The sequence below is a fragment of the Phalaenopsis equestris genome, unplaced genomic scaffold (genome assembly GCF_001263595.1).
Source record: "Phalaenopsis equestris unplaced genomic scaffold, ASM126359v1 Scaffold001014, whole genome shotgun sequence".
Lineage (NCBI taxonomy): Eukaryota > Viridiplantae > Streptophyta > Magnoliopsida > Asparagales > Orchidaceae > Phalaenopsis > Phalaenopsis equestris.
In genome coordinates this window covers 32,401-57,130 of record NW_018165453.1, presented here as the reverse complement: position 1 = coordinate 57,130, position 24,730 = coordinate 32,401, and the positions used below count along the sequence as shown (strand labels likewise).

At 32.6% G+C, this 24,730-nt stretch overlaps 1 protein-coding gene across 1 annotated transcript in view; it reads right to left on the bottom strand.

Annotated features, from left to right (window-relative positions):
- Positions 1-8,346: 8,346 nt before the first annotated feature.
- Positions 8,347-24,730, bottom strand: part of LOC110032735 — a 42,087-nt gene continuing 25,703 nt past the window's right edge. Inside the window, exon 2 of the mRNA XM_020736467.1 lies at positions 8,347-11,642. Coding sequence (XP_020592126.1) covers positions 8,511-11,516 — 3,006 coding nt within the window. The 5' untranslated portion in view covers positions 11,517-11,642 and the 3' untranslated portion in view covers positions 8,347-8,510. The remainder of the gene's footprint in view (positions 11,643-24,730) is intronic.

The window sequence follows — 24,730 nt, the reverse complement described above, 5'->3', positions numbered from 1 at the left end:
TTAAATTGTTAAGTTATGTTATTTAATGGATTGGTGGGTTAAACGAGCCAATTAGTGAGATAAGAGGTTAACTAATTATCTAATGGCTTGACTAAATATTTAAATTACTTAAATTTAGATTAATTATTTTAAATTATTCACTTAAAGTTCCATGAGTTCATATGTATAATTATTAAGACAAATATTTTTTAATTCAATTATTCAACATGTTAATTAATTACTTTTTTATGAATTATTAAATTATTTAATTAACTAGTTATTTTACTAAGTAAAATTTTGTTTATATTTTGAATTGATGATTTAAATATTTTGGCAGTTTTATTAAAAAATGATTTTTGATTTAATTGAAATTCCAATTAATAAGATTGAATATTTAATTAATTCAATAACTAATATTTCAATAAGATCATATTTTTTTTATTAATTGATAATATGTCTAATGATTTGCTTAAATTATATTATTATTAGCCAAATTAAAAGATAAATGTTCTAATTGAATTGTTATTTGTTTATTTCATTGTTTAATAGGTTGGTCAAGTGATTTGTTATTTATTTGATGATCATGAGTTTACTCTATTAATTCAAGTTCCATTTTAAGGAATGAGTGATTTAATTATGTGGTAATTGGTCTAATTAATTGATTTGTTAATTGATTCAATTATTTGAGTGTTTATTTAATTCATTAATAAGTTATTTCATTGATTATTAATTTGATTAAAATGTTTAATTTCAGTTTTAAAAGTTAACTAGTGGAGATTAAGTCATATTTAAACCCAGAGAATTTTAATTTTAACATAAGGAAAAAGGAAACTTGCTAATTATACGAAATAATATAATGTAAACATGTTACAGTAAGATTTAGTAAAAACTCACTAATTCTATCATGTAAAATGTAACATTTGATACATAAAATGCATCAAAGTGATAAATCCAAAAATTCTACCATGAAACATGGATGAAACATTCATAGTATCAGCATGCACATCATAAAAACCTCTATGAATGAGATGGGAAATTTTAAAGGATTCTAAAAAGCATAGAAGAGGTAATTTTAAACGTAGCATATGAGATAGATGATCACATGAGTAATATTGAAATCCATAGAAGAAATAAACATTAGGATGAAAGGATTTCTCTTGAACCCAAAAGGTTTAACCAAAAAAAAAACTTGCAATGTAGGGATTATACCTTTCTTTGGTTCTTGGATCCTTTGATTCTTGCTTAGTTGCATTCCTTTGGTGGTTCTTAGTTTTGGGAGATCTGTTGGAGAAAATTTCAGCTAGTAATTTTTTGCTAAAGGAGACTTGCTTAAGGATTGAGATGATTTCAGCTAGGTCTTCTTAAGAGGAGATGAGGGTTTTAGTTTTTCCATGATGGGGAGACTCTTAGCCAAACTTTTGAGAGGTTTAGGAGTTTGAAGACTTTTGTTAGAGATTCTAAGGGAAAGGGGAGTAATGGGGAGAGAGATTTTTTGCCTTATTCAAGGGATTTATGGAGATCCATAAAAAAATTTTGAATTTTTAATTCAATTAAGATCTATTTTGGGGAGAAATCAAATAAGGAGGGAAATAAAGAGGGAACGAGGGTATTCAGAGGGTATTCAAGCCTAGGAATGAGGGACCAATGGGAGAGGACAACATGTATTTATGATGTGGTGACGTGATAAGGCTTTGATTGAGGATGAAGTAGAGGGAGGAGATCAAAATAGCTTTGAGAGCTAGCTTTTTTTGGGAAGTTTTTCTTTAAATTTTGGCCAAGAAATTTACGGTAGGTATGAAAAAATACATGTTTATTTTATTTCAAAAAGGATGAATCAAGAAATCCAAAGGTTCAAATGGTTTAAAAAATGGAGGTCACTAGCTTGAGTTATGGTCATTTGAAATGGCTAGCAATTTTTGGTAGGTTCTCAGTGTGTGGGGTAAATTAGGGTCAAAAATCAACTTAGACTGATTTAATAGAGAATAACATGAGGGGTTAAGTGGTGCAAGTTTTTTTTCAATGAATCAATTTTCTTGGTGAGATATTATCATTCAAAGTAGGCCTAAACCTTAGGAGAGCCAAGAAAGGCGGGTTTTCTGAGCTGAGAATTTTAGTGGATTTTATTTGACCAAAATGTGTATTTTGGTATTTAAAACAACTTTTATTGAAGTTCAAACTTTATTTGAGATTTTTTTGAAGTGGTTTTGGCCAAATTATTATTTTCTCTCTTCTAATTATATTCTTCTCTTTTCAGCTTATCGTCAACTCAATGTGGCCCCAAAAGGAGTCAAATTTAAGCATGCAAAGTATTTTTGAAAATTTTTTGATGAGACATATGCAATGGAGAATTTAATTTTCAAAAATAAGAGCTAGTTAAAAAAAATTTTGTGGACCCACTTTTCATGCATTAAATACCCAAGTACACAATTTTATGCAAAATAGTATGTAATGACTACGATTAACATGTTCCTCACATATGATTATGAAGATTATGCAGCTTAAAGGATGTATGTTGGATCATCGGATTGAACTATGAAGAAGAAAAATAATTTTAGGGTTTCTGGACAATATTCATACCTAAAAATTTTTAATTTAATGATTTCATGTAAAATTTGTTTCAATCGATTGTCAAACTTGTTTGCATGATTTTTAAGTACAATAACAAAGAACATCATACAATTTTAAAATTAAGTCTTGTGCCATACAATAATCTTAGGAGTGAAGATGATAATTTTAGGGTTCTGCCAATTAAGGCTGCTTCAAGGTTTAGATCAACATTCAGCTCAAGAGAAACTTAGTGGAGTGGATGGATGGGAAATGGCTAACCTTAAAATTAGGTCAACATATACATAATAAAAAACCCCACCATATTGCATTGGTGTGATTTAATTGGATCATATTGAGTCAATTAAGAAAATTTAATATGTACTACTAAAGTCCAATTACCTGGGTTAATTTGAATTTAATCTAGGATTTGAATTTTACCTATGTAGTAATTTTTACATTTTATTTTAGCACAATATTTCCATAATTTTGGAGGGATTTAAATAAGATTACTCATAAAATAAGCTTAATAAAATATTCTAAAATTGTACTTAAAAATTACAAACCTTTTTCATCTAGTAAATATATATATTCTTTAAGGTTTATGTGTAAGAACTTTTACCATTACAGATTTTGTAAACCCTAAGCATCCTCTCCATTTTCTTGCATTTACCTAGATTACTTCAATGAGTATTTTATATGTAAAAAGTATAATTACAAAGAAGAGAAAAGTTTTTATGATCATGAAAGATTCTTTAGTTATTTTAGAATGTGCTTAGCTTCTTAGATTCTTCATGCAAAACTTTCTATGTGTGTTGTAAAAGAATCCTAGGTTGTGGGTTCTAGTTTAACCACATAAAATTTACTTCATATATATATATATATATATAGCTCTCTTACATGCTCATATGATTTGATCTTCTTTTGTATGTAATTATTTAAATGCTTGATGATAACATAAAAAAATTATGCATATATGTTACATGTTCTTAAAACTAGATTAGGTCACAATATTATTATTCAATATTTTAAATTTACTTTGATCATTGGTGTTATCTTAAAAAAAATGAGATTTTATAGAAATATTTTAATTTTTCAAAATTGTAGTAGCACAATTAACTCCCCGCCCCTACCTCTAGGCCCCTTAGCCTCTTCTAATGCATTTAAGAGTGTGTAAAAAATACGCATTTATCATGTCTTATAATCACCCAAAATATGTATTACATTTATAAATCATATTAAAAATAGGTATTTTAACTTTAACTATCTTATAATGTTCATTAAAATAAATTGCATTATTGGAGGCTCGTCAACTCAAAACATTTAATCTTGGTGTATGGAACCTCCTAAGAGTTAAACCCTTTTAAATTTACGATTTATCATCTTTTATAAATATGAGTTAGTTGGCTACTATAGATGGAGGAACCCATGTTGAAAAAGAGATTCATTTTGGCACTTAGCCTAATAAGTAGAGAATTTATATTTTCACATCGGTGTTTAATATAAATTGCTTCAAAAATATTATTACCCATTCCTACACTATGATATTTAAATGTTATTTGATCAAGCGATGCTTTTCTAAGGGCCATTATAAAGGATGCAACAAAATAGTATGTAAGGAAATTAAAATATTTTTATATTCTTTTTAGATTTAAGAGAATTCATATGAGATTAATAAATAAAATAAATTAACGGGAAGAATTGTTATAAATATCCTAATTAGTGTAAAATTGATTTAAATTTAGTTTTAATATAATAATAACACTTTAAATAAGATTGGGATGGTTGAACACATAATTACTTCACATGCACTCAAGTAAGGGTTTAAATATGTTTTATGATGATTGGCTTCAAGGTTTAGATGATTATAAGCTAACAATTAATTAGATTTAACTTAAAAAATGTCATGAATTTTAAACACAGATGTAGGGAAGCTCAATTTTTTGAAAATAAAAGTAAAAGAAATGCAATTTATGCAATATAATTGTGCTCCTACGTTTTGAATAGAATATTGCCGCCATAAGTAGCTCATTTATAAGGATCGATGCTATAAAGCTATTCACCACTTTATCTTCATTTGCAAAGTCTAAGCTATGCCATTAAACCAATTAATAAATGTGGTTATAGCCTTGAAGATTAGAGAAAAAAAAATCCCCAAGTAAAGATGCAATTGAATAATTTTGACTATCTCACCAAAATTAAGTTGTATGTCTCAACCATTATAAGGGAAGAGGTGGAAAAACTATCCATCAAATTATATTTCATAGAAAAGATATTATTCTTAATTGTATTTTCAAATGCACTGCCATACAACATAAAATTTCATAATTACTTATAGAGTTAATATCATGAAAGATGTTAATATTCATGAGATTACTACCAAAGTTTAAAAAATATTTAAAAAAAACATATTTTAGTAAAATACATATAAATACTTTATTTTTCACCTTTTGTTTTCTCATCTTCCATTAAATTAAGCCATAAACATGGGTAAATGTCTATATTTTTATTTTCCCTACTCCATTGACAAGCTATTCTCTCTTTTCACTTATTTAATTAGTAACTTTCTCTCTTCCCCATCCACAAATTATATAGATTTACAAAAGGAGAAGCTATGATGTAACTTATTTCATCAAGTAACTATATATGCATTCAAGAAGTAGGAAAACACAAATAACATGGTCTTTCATCTCATTGTATATGGATTTATCAATAATATATGTTTATGTGGTGATAATAAGCATTCAAAATTCAATCTTTGCACTTATTTCCTTAATGAAAAGATAATATAGTAATCTAAATTGAAAAATATAAGCTCATTGCTGATATTTAATAAAGGTTATATATTATTTTTCTTTGGTTATAGCACTTATGAAAGGTCTATAAGCTACAAGTGAATGCAATAACATCGTGTTGAATCAACTTGATTTATATAAAGCTCAAGTGTCCATCATTTAGAGATATGTTCATAACTTTTAGTTTTTAGTGATTTCAATGGGAAAGTATAAACTTCTTAATACCTATAATGGTCTTTGACAAAGGGAGTCCTTTCTCTTAGATTATTAGTTATTGCTCTTGATTATGAATTCAAGTTCTTGACCCAACTCTATAGTAGTTATTGTTCTATAAAATGCCTTACTAAAAACTCTATGAAGAGTTTTCATCTCTAATTTACTAAGTATATTATCTTATTTGTTAATGGAAAAAATATAGTAGTTGAATGATTGTTTGATTTCTTTGGGCATTATAAGTATGTGTTAAGTTCGGTCATCAGCCCAGTATATGATAAATATAATTTACATATTATTGGATCTAATCAACAAGTTTTACTTCTGATATGCATTCGTGTACCAGCATAAAGATAAGAAAAACCTTTCTATTTAATGAATGGATATACAAAGTTAAGAAAAACTAGGGATATATAAAAATAAATTAATTAATATACCACCTGCAATATTAATCTCAAAAGCTTATTACCACGAAGATTAATTTTTCTTTATTTTAATTTTGTTTTATTTTTTCTAGGAAATAAGGAGATGGTCATATAGAATTTGGAAATAAATATTAAAAATAAAGCAAATTTTTAGAAATTATGTAAATCAATCCTACTTGAGGATTTAAGGGAATTATTCAAAATTTTCATTAAATCCATTTAATTTCAGTGGTATTGAGAGGGTTGTCATCATAAATGAATTTTATTGGAGAGATATTACCTCATAAGTTTACTCTGACATATTCAAGAAAAAAAACTTTGATCTCTTATAAATATGTATGCATTTTGAGAGTTCATGTAATCATTTATTATTATTATTATTTTAAAAAAAAAACATCCATAAAAGCTTATCAAATCAACAAATTTTTTCCTCTTTTTTTCTTTTTTTAATATATTCAAACCACCTTCTCAAATCCATGGCTCACTTCAAACCTCACAAACATCTCCAGCCATCAATCCAATGTATTGCTAAGAAAATTCATACTTTTTCCTTCCCTAAATCCGTACGACATGATCACACCATTAGTTAGATAATATCTGAAACTTCTATAGTTAAGATTCTCACTATTGTATATAAAAGCATGCGAACTTCCACGGGCATAAAGTTAAGCCAAAAATATGCCTAAAAATTGTAAATAAGCCAACATTTTCATCTAACTTTCCTCCAACCTTAGATGTTAAAAATTCATTACCGTGGTGAATAGACTTGCAATACAAATAAATGTCCTAAATTTCATGCTTATAAATTTTTAATTAAATTTTTTTATCTATTAATTATCATAAAAAGTTAAAAAGAGCATTCAAGTTTTTCTTAGAAGATCAAAAGACTTACAATAGCTCTTATGGTCAACCTTTTACAGAAATTTAAGAAAACTCTAATTTTTTGCTCCACCATTAAATCTAGATATTATATTGGGGAACACCGTTGCTTAAACATGAATACTCTCCCAGATTTAGAGTATCCATTTACACCAATGAAAATTACTATGGAGAAAACTTCACCACCAATGAAAATTACTTTGTATGTCGAACATAAGTTCACTATAAAATTATGTTGAACTTAAGAATTTTATATCTTTTATTTATAGATATTTGTTGAACTATAAAAGAATAAAAAATTTGTACAAAGTACAGATTTTTGTAGTGATAAATAAATAATGTAGTTCAACATACTCCATTAAGAATAAAATTCTTAAGTTCGAGTGATAAATAATCTTTTATACTACAAATCATTATAAAAGATTTGGAGTATTCTAATCTTTTATTCTTAATGGAGCTTATAAATTTGTCGAACTTAAGAATTTTATTTATCACTCGAATTGGAGCAATTGAAATATATTTTTTTTCTTCACTCAATTCTAATGTAGAATATATATCACATTCCTTTTGATCCTAACTAAAAGGCCATGTTTCATCTCAAAACTCCAAAAACTCTGAATTTAAACTGAATGGAGTATGTAAGGAGATGATACCTAAGGAATACTCCTAAACATAGGACTTTTATAGCATAGGAGCATTACCTTAGTCACTTTAATCTTTTGGAGGCTTCAAAAAGGATATATTCAAGTTAATGAGCGAAGGTATATGGTGATGAATATTGATTTCCTTAATGTTGATAGACCTTGTAATGGCATATTATTTTGTATAACACATTAAAGTCTACAATTAACATAAAGATTGTGTATGAAAACTCTATATGAACCATCTCTATTGGCATACTGAATTGCTTCCATAAGAATGCATATTTCGTTATAATATTATATTTTGCGGGTATAATAAAAAATGCATCCCTATTCAAAAGTGAGTACAAAACACTCTGTACAAGGGATGGTAACAAGGATATTTGTTTGATTATAAATACTAATACTTTTAAAAGGAGGGTTGCCAAAAGGAACACAAATGGAGTATCTAATTTCACCCATACCTGCTACAAAAGATGTTGGGTATTTATGATATGCTTTTTTTGTTCTAATAATTATTAATATCTGAAATCAAATGAAATGATGTTTTACGTTCATATCTAATTAGGAATTATTTGGGATCACTTTTAACTTGATTTTTTTTTTTTTCTTTTTATTTCATCTATGTTTTGATTTAGTACGACATATTTAGTTGTTCCTATAAAAAATGAAAATATACCAAAAAAATGTACTAAATATTTTTTTTTTAAATAAGGAAATAAAAAATAAAATAAAAGATGAAAGTGATCCCCAAAAAGCCCTCAACAACATTAGAATTGTTTAAATTTGAAAAGTTTGGGTTGTATTGTTGAGTGTCACTTGATCCCCTAGTAATTTTGAAGTCGCAATTTATATCCAATTTAGCTCCATTTCTTGTTTTGAAATCTGCCGTTTAATATTATATTGATCAAAAAAGAGATTTTGTAGATTCAAAAAAATTCTAAATTCAAAAAAATGGAAATACCATTTGCACTCTTTAGGGAATATTGATTACAAGCATCAGGAGTTCCTACACATCATACTCTTCATAATTTTTAAGTCAGAAAGACAGTAGGCACAGCAGCTGGATCCAGCTCCCAGTAACCACCACTGAGCATTACTCTTTCTAGCTTTACTGCAGGGATTTGATGGGAGAACCTCATGCACTCATTTAAGGGAATGATCTTAGGCGTGTCAAGGCCCTCACTTTCACGCCTGAAAACACTAACATAGCCATCAACTTTAGTCAACACGAAGGCCTTGATTCCGTTAGCATCACGGGCTGTTATTTCTACAACCTCAAAATCACTGTTTTTGAGGTCTGAGGCAGACCATTTGGCACTCCAGTTCCTGATTACTGCCCAAACCTCACCAACATCAGGAAAGATATAATAATGGTCCTTCTTCACCATTGGTTTTGCCTTTACCTGATGAGAAAAAGTTTCACTTGAATCCATTTTACATGTCTCCTTAATGGCTCTAAAGGTGCCGCAAGCAGAAGGCGGCTTGTCTTCAGCACAGTGATCATCCACATCTGATTCAGAAAAAAACTCAAGCCATCTCACATGCACTTGATTGTTTTCCCTGTCTACCTTCCTTAGCCTGCCATAATACTTTGGATAATTATCTATTTCACAGTAAAATGCCCAAACCTGACCGCATTCAAACTTCTCCATTAACCTGTCACTTTCAAAGTCATAAAATTCTGATGAAGGATATTCAAAGACGAGTAAGCTTGGCTCAGTGTCAGCATTCTGAGAACCAATATTATCTGCTTTAGTAATAGCCTCATTTCTAAGTGTCTTAGTTTCTCTCTCGAATGCCATCTGCGATCCTGTCAAAGTATCTTGCCATCCATTTGAGTTGATATGCACTGTCTCAGAGACGTCATTCATCATTTTGGATGCAAAACCTCTTGTTCCTGATCTCAATTTCTCCATAGCATCTTGCTCATTGTTTTCAAACCCATTCTCCATTGAAGTTTGAGGAATTTTGTTTTCACAGGTAAAATCTACGTCGTTGCATACCACGCCAACATTTGGTGATCTTTTCTTACTTACAAGACTAATAGAAGGGAAATTCACTCGAAAGTTCGTTGGTAAAGAAGCACAATCAAGTTCAAATGTGCCGTCTGGTACGCCATCTTCTTCCTTTCCAGTAATTCTGCATGCCGGAATCCTGTGTGAAAATACAAGTACATCTTTTGCTGGTATTTCGAGTAAACTTTCTTCAGCATCAGAAGCTCTTACAAACAAAGCCATGAACTCTTTTATCTTGGCTAGACGTATAACACTGATTCCATTTACTTCAGTGAAATCTGAAACAACCTCCACGACTTGGTATTCATAAGCTCTATGATTATCTGGCTCATGACTCCATCTAATATCCCAATTCTTAAACAAAGCCCAAATTTCACCTTTTCTAGGATGAATCATATATGAGTTTTTCTTCACCCCTTTCCTCCACGAAACGAGATGAGAGAAGAAGTGCGGTTCCTGAGTATTGTACGATTTTCCATGTTTAAAGTTCCCACAAGCAACCGGTAAGCCTTCCTTGGACCACTTCATCTCATCAATTGTTCTGGGGTCCATTTCCAACCAGTTTAACTGAAGCTTAAACTCTCGGCTGTACACCTTTCGAACACGAGCGTAGAATCTGGGCATCCCATCAATGTTATCATAAAGAGCCCATATTTGATCAGCAGCAAACTTATTTTCGCTTCTTTCACTTTCAAAGTTACAAAACTCTGGAGAAGGGTATGTCAGGTTTGCTGGATCAACGGAGGTCTTGCATCCTGAGGCTGCACTTGCATTAAACTCTGAACGAATATGTCTGTTCCCACTTTCTTCACCCTTTTCATCAGTAATCACACCAAGAGATTCATTATTGTTTTGCACCCAATCAGCCCGTTTTTCTCTCTGCCTTGACCTTTTGTAAGCAGGAGGCAAAGAGTTAACACACGAACCTTGAAATTCATCACAATTTACATTTTGTTTGTGTCTGTTTGATCTTCGTAAAATACTAGAAGCTTTATCAGCAGTTGGTTCTGGTGTTTGATTATCCTCATTTCTCCTTTTCTTTTGACTTGCTATAGGTTTTCCCTTGTGGTCGCTATTATGAATTGAATGAAATTGCACATTTTGAAATATCAAGTCGTTGCATATAGTCTGATTATTCTCCGTCTTGCCATCTCTAAGGTTGCTTTTAGACGCACCAAAAATTTGAGGTCTCTGTTCAGGTTTAAATCCTTGATTCAATGCTGAAGTATCCAAATTAGCTCTCGGAACTTCCATGGTGGAAGCATCTGCACATTCACTTTTCAGACAAGTAGACGGAGCAATATTTTCAACTTTTTCTAAATTTCCCGTGCTGGATAAATCTTTTGCTTTCAAATCATAGGCAACAAATCTATTAAAGCATCTTTGGCAGCGAACCTGCTTGTTCAATACATACTGAAAATACTGAAATCTTACACTACAAGAAGGGCACATGGTCCAAAAAGCCCCAGAACCCAAGAATGGGGATGGCTTGCTTTGGTTCAAACCACCAAAATGCGCAAAGTTTGATTTGGCTGCAGTGCTTGAAACTCCAGGTCCTGGCTGCTTCTTTGCAGAAGGCCTGTATGACTGCCGAGCAGCCTGATTAAATGATAATTTGCTGAAATTAGCTCTCCTAATCACGTTATGCTGCGAACGTTTTTGTGGGTCAGATAAGATCTTGTAAGCATCTCCAACAAGCTGGAACGCATTTTCAGCCCCAACAAGCTTGTTTTTGTCAGGATGGAGCAGGAGTGCGAGTTTGCGGTACTGCTTCCTTATAGTTGGTTCATCTGCTGTCATCTCCACTTGAAGGACCGCATACCAGTCTGTCTCCCCACCGATCTTAGTAGCTGAAGCACAATGTACCTCACATACGGTTAAGATCTGTGATATGCTCTCCAGGTTTGGAAAGAGTCGCTGTGCTTTCAGAGCAATCTTTAGTGCCCCTTCAAAATCCTGGCTCTGCATCCTGCTCTCAGCAATGCTCTTGGCTCTAATAGCCTCTTCTTTGTTGCACTCCATTTTTGGCTAAAACTTAGCAGTCAAATAATGCAGAGTTCTTTTAATTTAGTCATTATTTTGAAGTCCACACCAAAGGATAAAAGCAAAGGCCACATTAAACTTAACAAAATGATAAAGAAGTGAAGGCTGCAAAAAAGATTTCAGCATATAAGAGATGAGAAATAATAAATAAAGCAGAAACAGCGATCCTGCAAAAAGGTTAACAAATCTTTCAAATATAAACTAAATCTAAGAAAACATCTCATTAAAGGTGCAGAGAACTAACTGACTCGATTACACGAAGAAGAAAATGATACTAACAAACAAAGCATAACATGTAAATTCTGAATTGCTAGCATTTAGATTAATAAATAAAATGACTTACGCAGCTTGACAAACAACAAAATCCATTCATTTTTTGTAATTGAAGCTGATTTGGCAATGGTTGTCTCGAAGGATATCCAAACAGATGGGAAATTGGAAAGTGCTTCATGGAATATGATTTCCATGAGAATTAATAAAGAAAAATGCAATATCCTATAAATATGAAATCAAAATGGGAGGACAGAACTGTAATACAATGCAATCAAGCAAAACTAAACCTAAATTACACGCAACTCTTGTTGGGGACTCCAATAGGAGATGAAGTCGAATCCTCAGGAGTGATCTGGACTTAATGGACTAAATGAAGGCTGAATTAGCCAAAGGGATCAACAGATAAGTTGTAGAAATTTGAGTTTAGCAAAAAAATAGAGCTTCAAATCATTCTAGTACGATTAGGAAAAAAGAGAGAGAAGCCCAAAAACCTAGAGGTGGTCTGAAGAATTTTTGGTGTTGTGATTCAGTACAAAGAAAATTTAAAAAGGAGATTATTTAATTGCTTCAAACTTTTAAAAACCAACCTAAGGCCCATTGATAGGAATAGAAAAGCACAAGTAAATTCAAACCTAATTTAATTGTAAAAAATAGTAAATTACCTCTAATATCCTAACCTAAGAGACACTTAAATTAAATTCAACTGTAAATAATAAAAAAACAAATCCTCCTACTAAACTTCATCAAAGCCTTCCGTAGGGATGACTTTTAATGGTATTTTAAGTTGGAAGCTACACCTTCACAAAATTCTCAGGGGAAATTTATAAGGTTCCTCAGCTTCTAAATGTTTGTAGAGGCTTTATAACATTCTAGAATTTATATAATCATGGGAAATTTTGAACCTTACCACAAAGCAATAACAACAAGCCTTTGTCCCACTAAGTGGGGCCCACTACATGAATCCTTTTTCTCCAATATGTCCTCTTGAGTGTCGTATTTTTATTTAATTCTAATAAATAAATTTCATTTTTTATACAACATACCCAAGCCTTTGTATGTCTACTCTACATTTCTCAACATAAGTCAAAACAACTACTCTCCTAACAGGGTCATCAGATGGCAACGTTTAACGTGTCAAAATCATCTAAGGTGACTCTCTAATCATGTCCGCAACTGGAGTTACTCCAACCCTTTCACAGACATATTCATTTCGCATTTTGTCTCTAAGTGTACTCATCCACCTGAGCATTCTCACCTCAACACCACAAACTTAATTTTATGCTTCTCTTTTACAAACCAACATTCTGCACCATAAAGCATCGCATGTCTCACCATCATCTTATAGAATTTTCCTTTACATCTATGCAGTACGTTTTTATCCCACAATAGGCTTGATGCAATCCTTCACTTCAACCATCCAACTTGAATTATACTACTAACATCCCCATCTATATCACCATCACTTTGAACAATATACCCAAGATATCTAAATCATTCACTCTTTTTTATGACTTGATCACCAATTGTTACAACCCCACCACTAGATCTACTACTACTACAATTACATTCCATGTCTTCAATTTTAGATGGACTTAAATGAAAGCCTTTAAATTCTAAAATTAACCTCCATAAATCAAGTTTTTCCTCAACTCTCTAGCTATATCTACAAGAAGGATATCATCAACAAATAGCATACATCAAGGTACATCCTCCTAAATGCCCAATTAGAACATCGATAATTTTGAAAATTTAAACCCTAAACAATTTAAATTTAAACAGAAAATCCTGGTGATAATTCGCTCCAACAAATGCCATCAATCATCATATAATGATATCACAGAAATAGCATCATTATTGGACAAGTGATATTGATCATAACAATATCAAAACTACAATTATCATTCATCTAAAGTTTATAGCTTATCTAATTGCTATGATCATTCTAGGCGATGATTCGTTTTGTGGATAAATTAATCAGCATGATGCTTGGTTTTTTGACTGTCAATGAAGTTGAAGCCAATAGGAATATAAAATGTATTAGATAAATAACTTGAATTCTACAAAACTAATATCCAATCAAGTTTATTCTCGTATTTAAAAAAATCTGAATATTTTTTAGGAACTTGAAGACAAAATAAACTAAGATTGAAAGAATTTGAAGCCATTAGGACTATAAGTTAACCAATGTACCAGATAAATAACTCAAATTCTACTAAATAAAAACTCATTCAAGTTTATTTCTGTAAATAAGAAAAAAAAAGAATATTTTTCAAGAAATTAAAGGCTAAATAAACTACGATTGAATCCCAACAACTAAATTATTTATATTCACAAACAAGAGATTTTGTTATTTAACAAATAACTTGTTAAAGACTTCATATTAAGATAGATAATACTAAATTGAAATTTAATTAATCACTTATTTAACATAAATATATTATATTTTACCTACAATCTCAAACTATTTTCCCAATTCCCATCTCTTATTTTTTTAATTTCTCTTTTCATTATTTTCACTACTTAGGAGGTTCTACACTGTTAGGTACCCAATTTGCAGCCTCCTAAAATTGCTTGCTTAAGTGAGGTTACTTTGATATTATGACTTACATGAGCATGCCTAGAAGTGGTGAACACTTGAGAAAATAAATAAATATATGATTTAATCCGTCTTGATAAGATTAGATCTCATTTAAATTTAAACTAACTCAAAAAAATTAAAGTTTAATTTAATGAAATATTATTAAAATCTAAAATAGAACATATTAAGTAATTATTTATTTGTTTAAGTTCTACAAAAAATCAACTATTTTAAGAAGTATTAATTAATAAATATATAAGGAGTTCTAATCATTGCAATAAAGCTAATTAAAAAAAATAAGAATGAGAATCATTAAACACACTATTTGCTTGTTACTAATTTATTATAGCATCACAAAATATTAATATTAAGCCAATGGCCAATTTAAAATTTAATATCAATAATATTTTAGGATTATGCATCAAATACTCTTGATTTATTGATAGACACTAATTTGTCACTATTATAATTGATTGAAATATTTAATTTTTTTTATTAATGTTAGCATTTATTTGGGAATGTTGAGTGTTAATTCATAAATTTGATACAAAATAAAATAATTTCTTGGAAATATATTAACTTCTAATATTTTATCAATTAAATTAAATGATATTGATCGCTATAATAATTAAAGAAATTATCAAATTTTATAAAGATTAAACAATTAATCATAGTTATAAACATATCATAATTCATAGCACTCTCACTTCTTAACATTCTCACAACCCTCCCCCCTTCCAACCTGACCCAGAATTCAAAAATACTTGAGGCACGATGACAATGAGCACAAGAGAAAGTCATGATAAGAGCTTATTGAGAAAACAATTCATAGAACCATCAGTGTAAAGTAGAAGAGAAGTTCATGAAAGAAACGCCAAAGCAAAATGTGTAAAAGCCCTTAAATTGCATAAACATAATAATTCAAAATATCAAAACTCAAATGTATAATTTATTTGCTCCAAAAATACTAAATTTTGAATAAGTCATACTTTGCAACCAAATCTATAGAAAAGCTTGTCAATTATTGTATTTAACCTTTAATTAAATATGTGCTTCCATTATAGAGCTGTCCCTACCATCCATCTCTGTTCCTTTTCTCTTGTATTAATGCCTAAGTTGGCTACATAAGATTATTAAAAGGGTTTAAATAAATTTAATGAGCTTTTTCATCATCTTTTCAAGTGCCTCACCGAGGAATATGTGCAGAACAAGAGAACGAAAGGATTATGTTTACGATGTGAAGAAGTATGCCTCAAGCCATGGTTACAAGGGGCGCGCATTTTAGGTCCTTTTAGTTCGTGAGGGGGAGGAGACAGGTAATGAGGAGACCTAGGAAGACAAGATAGAAAAAGAGAAGCATTTGCACTTGGATGTAGCGGAGGTGTCCCTCAATTACACTATGAAATTGAGGAGACGGATCGAGTAGTTGATCGTGGTGTTGGTGGATAGTGGGGCCACACACAATTTCATCGCAAATCAGTTCATAGATTAGCTAAGATTGAAGCTGGTGGATACATAAGCTTTGTGGATAGAGAAGATGGAGAAAAGTCAGAAAATTTGCATGGGATTAGTTCTGACACCACATGGCCAATATGTGATAGAGGATTTCTTCCCTTGGACTTAGGCAACACGGATGTGATTCTAGGGATAAAGTGGCTGCAGACGCTTGGACAGACAAAGGTGGACAGAAATCCCTAATGATGGAGTTCAAGGTGAATGGTAGGAAGGTGGTGTTGAGAGGAGATGCAAGCCTACGCAAAACCATGGTCTCGCTCAAAACCATAGTGAAGACGATATGGGCAGTAGGGTTAGGCGATTTGGTGGAGTTACAAAGCATAGAGAAGATCTATTATCCCAAATCAGAAGAGTACCTCGGGGGTGTTCAACAGCTCCTACAACAATTTTCCAACATCTTTCAACAACAAAGTGGATTACTGCCATTGAGAAAGCATGAGCACGTCATTACCTTAAGAAAGGGTGACCCTCATATCAGTGTCAGACAATACTGGTATCCTCAAATTCAGAAGGTCAAGATAGAGAAGTAAATTTGAGACATGCTTAAGTTGGGATTATCAGCCCAGTGTGAGTCCTTTTCCAATCCAATCCTATTGGTGAAGGAAATTCATAGCGTTTAAAGATTTTGTGTGAAACTATCAAGTTTTGAATAAGGAAACTATATTGGACAAGTTTTCTATCCTTGTGAATGATGAGCTGCCAGATGAGTTTTATAAGGCAGTCATTTTCTTGAAAATTGATCTAGATACCATCAGATTGAGATGAATCCTTATGTGCACAAGGCAACGTTCAGGACAAATGAAGGACATTATGAATCCTCGATTAGTCACCAATGCTCCAACCACATTTTAGTCGCTCATGAATCAGTTTTTTCAGCTTTACCTAAGAATATTCAACGTGATCTTCTTCGATGACATTATGATTGAAAGTCATCAACTACAGAGCATGCGGGGCACCTAAGGACAGTTTTGGAGAAATTGAGGGAGCACCAGTTGTACGCCAACTTGAAGAAATAACCCTTTGCACAGTTACAGGTGGAATATCTAGATTACATGGTGACCAAGGCACAAGCAGCAGCAGACAATTCCAAGATCGAGGCTATGGTTAGTGGACCTTTACCAAGAAGTTCGAAGAAGTTGAGAGTGTTCCTAGGTCTCACCGGATACTACCAGATACTTTCATGAGAGGATACGTCACGATACAATGGCCGCTGACCGAGCAATTGAAGAAAGATAATCTCAAGTGAGAGATGCATCAATAGAGGCCTTCGAACATCTGAAGGGTCATGACCTGTGTTTCGGTATTAACACTTCCAGACTTGAGTAGACCATTTATGATAGAAAGAGATGCGTCAGAATACGGATTGGGAGCAGTGCTTATGCAGGAGTAACAACAGATTACCTGCTTCAACAAGGTGGTCATAGCTAGGGCGAGGCTTAAGTTAGTGTACGAGCGGGAGTTGATGGCTATTGTCTTGGCCATTCAGTAGTGGTGACCCTTGGGGTGACATTTTATGGTCAAGACAGATCAGAAAAACTTAAAGTATCTTTTGGAGCAGAGGATTGTGACTTAGAAGCATCAGAGGTGGCAGTCCAAGTTAAAGGGATATGATTTTGAGATTCATTACCGATCAGGATTGGAGAATAAAGCCATAGATGCACTATTGAGAAAGGTGGAGGAGCACCAACAAACAACATTATCCGTACCCTTGGTCTTAGATTGAGAAGCCCTGGGACGGGACAACAACAGGATGAAGGGCTGAGACAAATATGGGCAGAATTGGTACAAGATCCGAACAGTCATCCAGGATATGCGTTGAGGGGGGCAACTGCTACTCTACCAGGGGCAGTTCATGTTGTCGAGGGCAACGAAGTATATCCTCAAACTATTGCAGAAGTTTCATAGCAGTATAATTTGGAGACACTTGAGACACGGAAGACACACATTTGTCTATTGACTGAGCTTTATTGGGTGGGGATGCGCAGAAACATAGAGAACATGGTGGCAAGGTGCCATGTGTGACAAGAATTTAAGTACTTGACAATGGCGCTAGAAGGGTTACTACAGGCCTTAGCTTTATCAGAGAATGTTTGGGAAGAAGTGATGATGGATTTAATAGACAGGTTGCCATAATCATAAGGGTTTACGTTAATCTTGGTGATAGTGGATCTCCTCGAAAAGTATGCATATTTCATTCTATTACGACACCCCTACACTGCGGTCTCAGACACTACAGCGTTCATACGGGAAATGGTTTGTTTGCATGGAATGTCGGAATCTATTGTATCATACGAGGGCAAGGTGTTCCTCAGCCAATTCTAGAAGAAGTTGTTCACGTTACAAGGAATATTCCTTAAGAGAGGCACATTATATCATCCCCAAATTTATGGTCAGATAAAGGTGGTCAATAAGAGTGTGGAGACATTCTTGATTTTTTTTTTAAGCTATTAAATACTCATAGTGGATTTATAAGCAGGAAAGTATTTTTTTACGTCATACTGTTGTATAAGTGTGGAGACATTATTTTCTGCAAAGAATATCAAAATGTGAATAATATTCATTTTTGCAAAACAAGAACAAGTAAGCTAATAGATATGATTCAATATATCCTTTTGATACTAATCTTACTTTATATCTTTCTAGGTATAAGCCTCGAGCTTGTTGAAATCATAGTTTGAATTGTTCCTTCTAGTATAAACCTGAAGGGGATAGTTGGTAAAATGTTTATATATGTAGAATTTTCTATTACAAAAATGTCAAGTTGAAAAATAACATCAAATTTATCATCAAGATGGAAATTATGTCCCTGAAGATTAGTTTGAGTGAAAAAGCGACGAGTTTCATCAAAAGTGACATCTAATTGAAATAAGGACTTTTTCGTGTGTGGATGATAGAACTTGTACCCTTTTTTTAGTGGCAGAACATATGATAAATACATACTTAAGAGCTCTTGGATCAAATTTTCCTCTATGTTGTTTATGGATACGAACATAAGCAATGCATCTAAAATTTTTGGAGAATTTTTTTAGAATTTATTTGTATGAAAGAATTCTACCAAAAAATTTGTGGAATTTGGGAATAAATTATTCTTGAAAGTATTTTATTGAATAAATAGGGTAGCTATTTAAAACAAAATCTCCTCAATACTGTTTTAATATTTAATTATGCGGGAGATATTTCTTGTTGAGTTTTTATTTGTCATTCCTTTTTATTGAGGAGTGTCAAGGCAGAAAGACTGACAAATAATGTTATCTCTTTGAAAAAATGATGTTAATGTTGTTGAGTTTTTATTTGTCATTCCTTTTTATTGAGTGTCAAGGCAATGTTATCTCTTTGAAAAAATGATGTTAATGTATATGATTAAAATAATTACGAGCATTAACACTTCAAAAAAATAAGATACTAGAATTAAATTAAATCTTTATCATGATGGTAAATATAAGGAGTATAGTGTTAATATCAGATTTATGTTTAATTAAATATACTCATTTCAGTTATCAATAACATAACATAAACAATCGCTTCAAAATTATTAAAAAATTTAGAGGGTCCCTAGATATCAAAATGAATTAATACAAAATAACTAGATCAAAAATTACCTCCAAGAAAAGAAAGCATGATGCACAAATTTCACAATGAAAGACTTTAATGTTTATATTTAAAAAAATAGAAGGAAATATACACTGAAGAGTTTTAAAAGAATAATGTCCTGATATATAATAATGCATCCAGATATTATCAATGGTATGAAATGCGAAAAAGTATAATAGCTAATCTCGATCCTCAAGAGGATAAAACCCATATTTTTCTTTAACTTTGCATAATTACTTTCCCCATAATAAAATCTTGCGAAAACATAGTAATTAATAAAAAATTCATTTTACAATTGTGATCTTTAATAAATTAATGAATAGATACAATCTTAACTGCAATTTGTGGGACATATAATATATTACTGAAGGTTAAGTTCAGAAAAATTCAAATGCATCTGTCCTACAAAAATCGATAAAGATTCAAATGCAGCTTTTATTTTCCTATTGCTAGTATAATGTTAATAAGTTTGAAATATATTGAAAAAGTTTGTATTATGATCATAATCTAGGATCTTGGAAGGTAAAGAACTTTTAGAGATACTAAAAATATAAGAATTAGAAATCATATCATTCAGAGAAAGAGAGGAAGACCCTGATGATTTTTCTCATAAATTAAGAAAGTTTCTTAATTTATTATTTTTTTCTACATCAAGTCATTTTAACTCCCCTAGGTATGCCTATCGTTTTTATTTTTGCATTTACTTCCTCCATAGTCTTACAGCATTCCGTGAAGTTTCAAGCATTTGTCATTTATGTGCACTTACTTTTTGCAGAAATTGCAACATCGATTACTTTTGAAAAAAGGATTGTTTCCTTCTTTTGAAAAAAGTTCTATCGTATCTTAGAATTCAAAAGTTAATATGACAGATATCTTGAGGGTCAAATTATTGATAATCACTATGCTTCTTCCTTTTCTGCTTGGCGAGAGAGAATAATTCATTAGGAAAAGATTTTTTTTGCTTAAAATTTGGATTAGAATATACTCAAAATCAATATTGAGTCACAGAAACTCAAAATTCTCTCTCGCATGAAGAATTTTGTAAGGATCAACACATTTTTATAGCAGGACATCTTGAAATTTTTGTAGTGGTTCAATAGTAACAATTAAACTTTTTTGGATTCAAGTATTCAATGACACAAAAATTATTTTATTTGGTAGTTATGAGTTTTTTCTTGATTTCATAGATGACTACATCATCTTTCACCTTTGAGTATGTTTAAGTGCATCATCTTTCAAAAATTGCTTTTGAAGTTGATAGAAACAAAAAATGGCCCACTGATCTCCGGTAGCATGGCATTCCATTATCATGCCAGGATCATGGATCAATTTCTTCCTAAAGTAAAAAACTTTAGGTCTCCGGAGATATATCCACGTGTTTGAATCTATCCATTTCTTTTTAGAAAATTCTTCATAATTTGTGAGACCATTTAAGATATTTTTTTTCCGGTCAAACAATAAGATGCTTGAAATACTTAGAGTTCTTTAGATTTTCACCATTAATCATGGCTGATTCCTTTGAAAGAATGTAAAAAAAAAAAATCAAAACATAGTGAATAGAAGGAAAATTAGGCAAGCACGATAAGGTTAAAAGCAAAAATCCTAATATTAAAAAATAAGAAAAAAAATTTGGAAGGAACACCCTATTATTCCTTTGATACCATTTAGAAAATAAAGTAATGAAAAAAAATTTTAAGAAACTTATCATTTTTTTTTACAATAGAGAAGGTAAGTATACAACTTTCAGAGGCATTACAAATATGAATAAATAAGAAAAAGGGAAAATTAACTAGAGGTTAGTGATCCTACAGAAAAACAAGTGGATTGCAATTCGAGAGTCAAAGATAGATTCAACGGTGCAAAGCTTTGATCTATGTGCCATGATCAGAGTAACAAAATTTCAAAAAGTTTGATAAGACTTGTTTATTCTATATGATTACAAGAAAATTTGTTCGTAATAAATACATTACTTTATTTAATTGGAGTCATGATATTAAAAATTAATTTTGTTATAAGTTCTATTAAGAAATAAATTATTCCTATTAGAAGTTATGAGGAATAAATTATTTCCTTAGATTAGAGTTTTTTCCCTTTCCTATTTTATATTTATTTCCTTCGATTATGAATTATTTGTTTCCCTTGTTTAGGCTTTCATACTTTATGTTCTTTCTTTTATCTCCAAATATTGAATATAAATTTATTAATAACTTTCCTTTTATGTTATTTCCTTTTTTATTGTGTTTAATGATCTAGAATTCAAGTAACGATTATTTATACCCCTTTTCATATCAATAAAATGATTCTGAATTTTGATCTATTCCGCATTATTTTGAATTTCAACAAGGTATCAAAGCCTTGAAAAAACACTAGAGTCTCCACCGCAGAAAAACTTCCTATTCCCTGCAGTCAGCAATCTTTGTCATGCTGCAAGCCCTTCTTCCACCTCCATCTCGCTACCAGACTCTCCAAGGGAGAAGACCACGCAGCAATTCGTTCAATTTACAAAGTTGTTGAGACTCGGATCTTGCATCGTCCGTTGATCACGGAAGCAGGCAGTGTTAAAGGAGAAGTTGATAAGGATGCATACCGGAAGCTATTTTTTACACTTCTGGCATGATTTTGTACCGTACCCGATATTGCTGCTTCTTAAGAGAAATCTCAAAAGTTCCTCTTATTGCTAAAATTATATCAAATTCGTCAGATCCTTCTATTATTGAGGAATGCTATGAGTTCTTTCTACAGGATGCTTCAACTTCTGAGAATTTATTGAGTTTGGTTCAATTCAAACTTCGGCTCGGCACATCTCTTTCTTGCCCAATGATTCGATGATTCTCGGTCGCTGGAACATTCCATGAGGCTTCTGCAACTTATTTTGGATAAGATGCTTACTAAACCTATAGATCTGAATTTGTATCTAAGTCTTTCTCATTCTCTTCTCGTCCCCACAGTCTTGCTCTCAACTCGTTGCCAATTTCGATTTTGTCTAATTCAAAAGAAAGTTGCGCTCTTGAAGAGGATGAGTTACTTGTGTTGGTGACGCCATGGAGACGTCGACTTCTAATTTTCCTTTCCTTCTTATGTGATGATTGGAGAGGATGAGTTACTTGCTGGTTTTAAGGTGTCATGTCAAGCGGCGCCATATTCTAGAAATTGGCAAGACCCTCATGGGATGGAAGGTTCTAGAGAAGGCCAAAATAAAGGGAGGCATCCATGGGACTCTAGAAGACTCCACCACATTCCGGAGAAGGCTAAATGAAAAAATTCCAAAGAAAACTCGAGAACAACCTAGAAAGTTTTAAGGCTATGAATGTACATAAGAGAGGAGTGTAGAACTCTCTAGAAACTAGAATAATCTAATGTATTCTAGAATGTTCCGTTGGGCTTGAAGTGGGCTATAAATAAGAGCCTCTCCCCTCATTTGTAATCGCCTAAGAAAGTATCCAAGCTTTCAAGCTTTCAAGTGCTGTAAGTATTTTTTCCTAGTGAAGTGCTCATTTCTCTAATATTTCTCTCTCCTCCTCTTCTTAGAGTGTTTTGTGCTCGCAAGTCCAAGCGTTATGAGAATTAGGCCGATTTAGTACTAAAAGAGAGCGCTAAAGCCGCACGGGTGACTTAGGAAAAGTTAGTCTGTGACGGTTGGTATCAGAGTCTTGGTTCGAAAGAATGGAAAAGTGCGTTAAAAGGCACGTGATGGAGTCCGAAGTCATTAATGTGGAAACATCTCAACAAGGGCGAGGTCGTCAGGAGCAACGAGATCCAACTGCATCCAAACCAGATAAGAGGTCCAAGGAGATCATGCATGGCTTTGATTCGCATCTTGCTCGGGTGGAGGAGACGATGAATGAAATGGAGGACGAGCTAGAGAATCTTGACCAAAAGGTGGATGGACTTGAGGAGGAGGACATCACCATCCATTTGAAGATCAGAGGTATGATTCTCTAAGTAGAGGATTCGATAAAGGACCAAATGGGAAGATCAGAGGTATGATTCTCTAAGTAGAGGATTCAATAAAGGACCAAATGGCTAAGATGTGAGAGGATTTGATGGGGGAGCTCCAGGAAGTACGAAGAGCCCAAGAAGAAGAAACGAGCGACATACGTGCTAGTTTGAAGGAAATGTGTGGGGATATCTCGCTATGCAAGAGGGCACTAGCGAGATCCACCAGCCATTATACTCTCGAAGCCAAGAGGATAAAAGTTCCAAAATCAAAGAGTTTTGGAGGAGCTCGCAACGCAAAAGAAGTAAACTTCTTATGGGGACTGGAGCAAATTTTTGGAGCAATAGGGATCACAGATGAAAATGCAAGAATTCAATTTGCAGCTCTTTATTTCTCGGACATCACTATGCTATGGTGGAGAAGAAGGCGAGGAGATATTGGGAAAGGTATGTGCAACATATCCACCTTTGATGATATTAAGGGGGAGCTAAGAGGCCGTTTTGCCCCGACAATGCGAAGGATGAGACTAGAGCCAAATTGTGAAGGATAAAGCAAACGGGATCGATTTGAGAATATATTAAGGAGTTCACTGACTTGGTCCTTGAAATCCCAGACATGTCAGACAAGGACGCTCTGCTAAACTTCACGGATGGACTCCAACTGTGGGCGAAGACAGAGCTTAGGATGCGTGGAGTACAATATCTCTCTACCATCATCGTCGTTGCAGAATGTTTGGTCGATTATACAAAGGATTCTACAAAGCCAAAGGAAAAGAAAAGCAATTATGTCAAAAGTGGGGGAGACAAGGACCAACATAAGGAAAAGAGTCGTCGCAAATCGACCACATCCAATGCAAAGGACAAGTGGAAGTCTCAACAAAGCAAAACCACATTTCCTTTGTGGAGGACCTCATTGGGAGAGGGATTGTCCTCAAAAGAAGACTTTGAACTCTCTCCTTGCAAGTCATCAAGAGGAAGAGGGAAACAATATGGCCGCACAAATATGAACAATGCAACTGCTCAATGTGGTGCACTCCTCTCCAAAAATTTCGACAAAGGGACTTCTCTTTGTGGAGGTGATTATAAGTGGGACGTATACTAAAGCAATGATAAATACGGGAGCTTCTTACAACTTCATCTCTGTGGAAGAAACAAAGAGGATGGGTTTACAGATGACTAAAGGAAGAGGCTCCATCAAGGTAGTCAACTCAGCAATGATGTCAATCCATGGATTAGTCAGAGAAGTAAAGACCAGCATTGAGACACGGTCAGGTATCTTAGACTTCTCTGTTATTCCAAT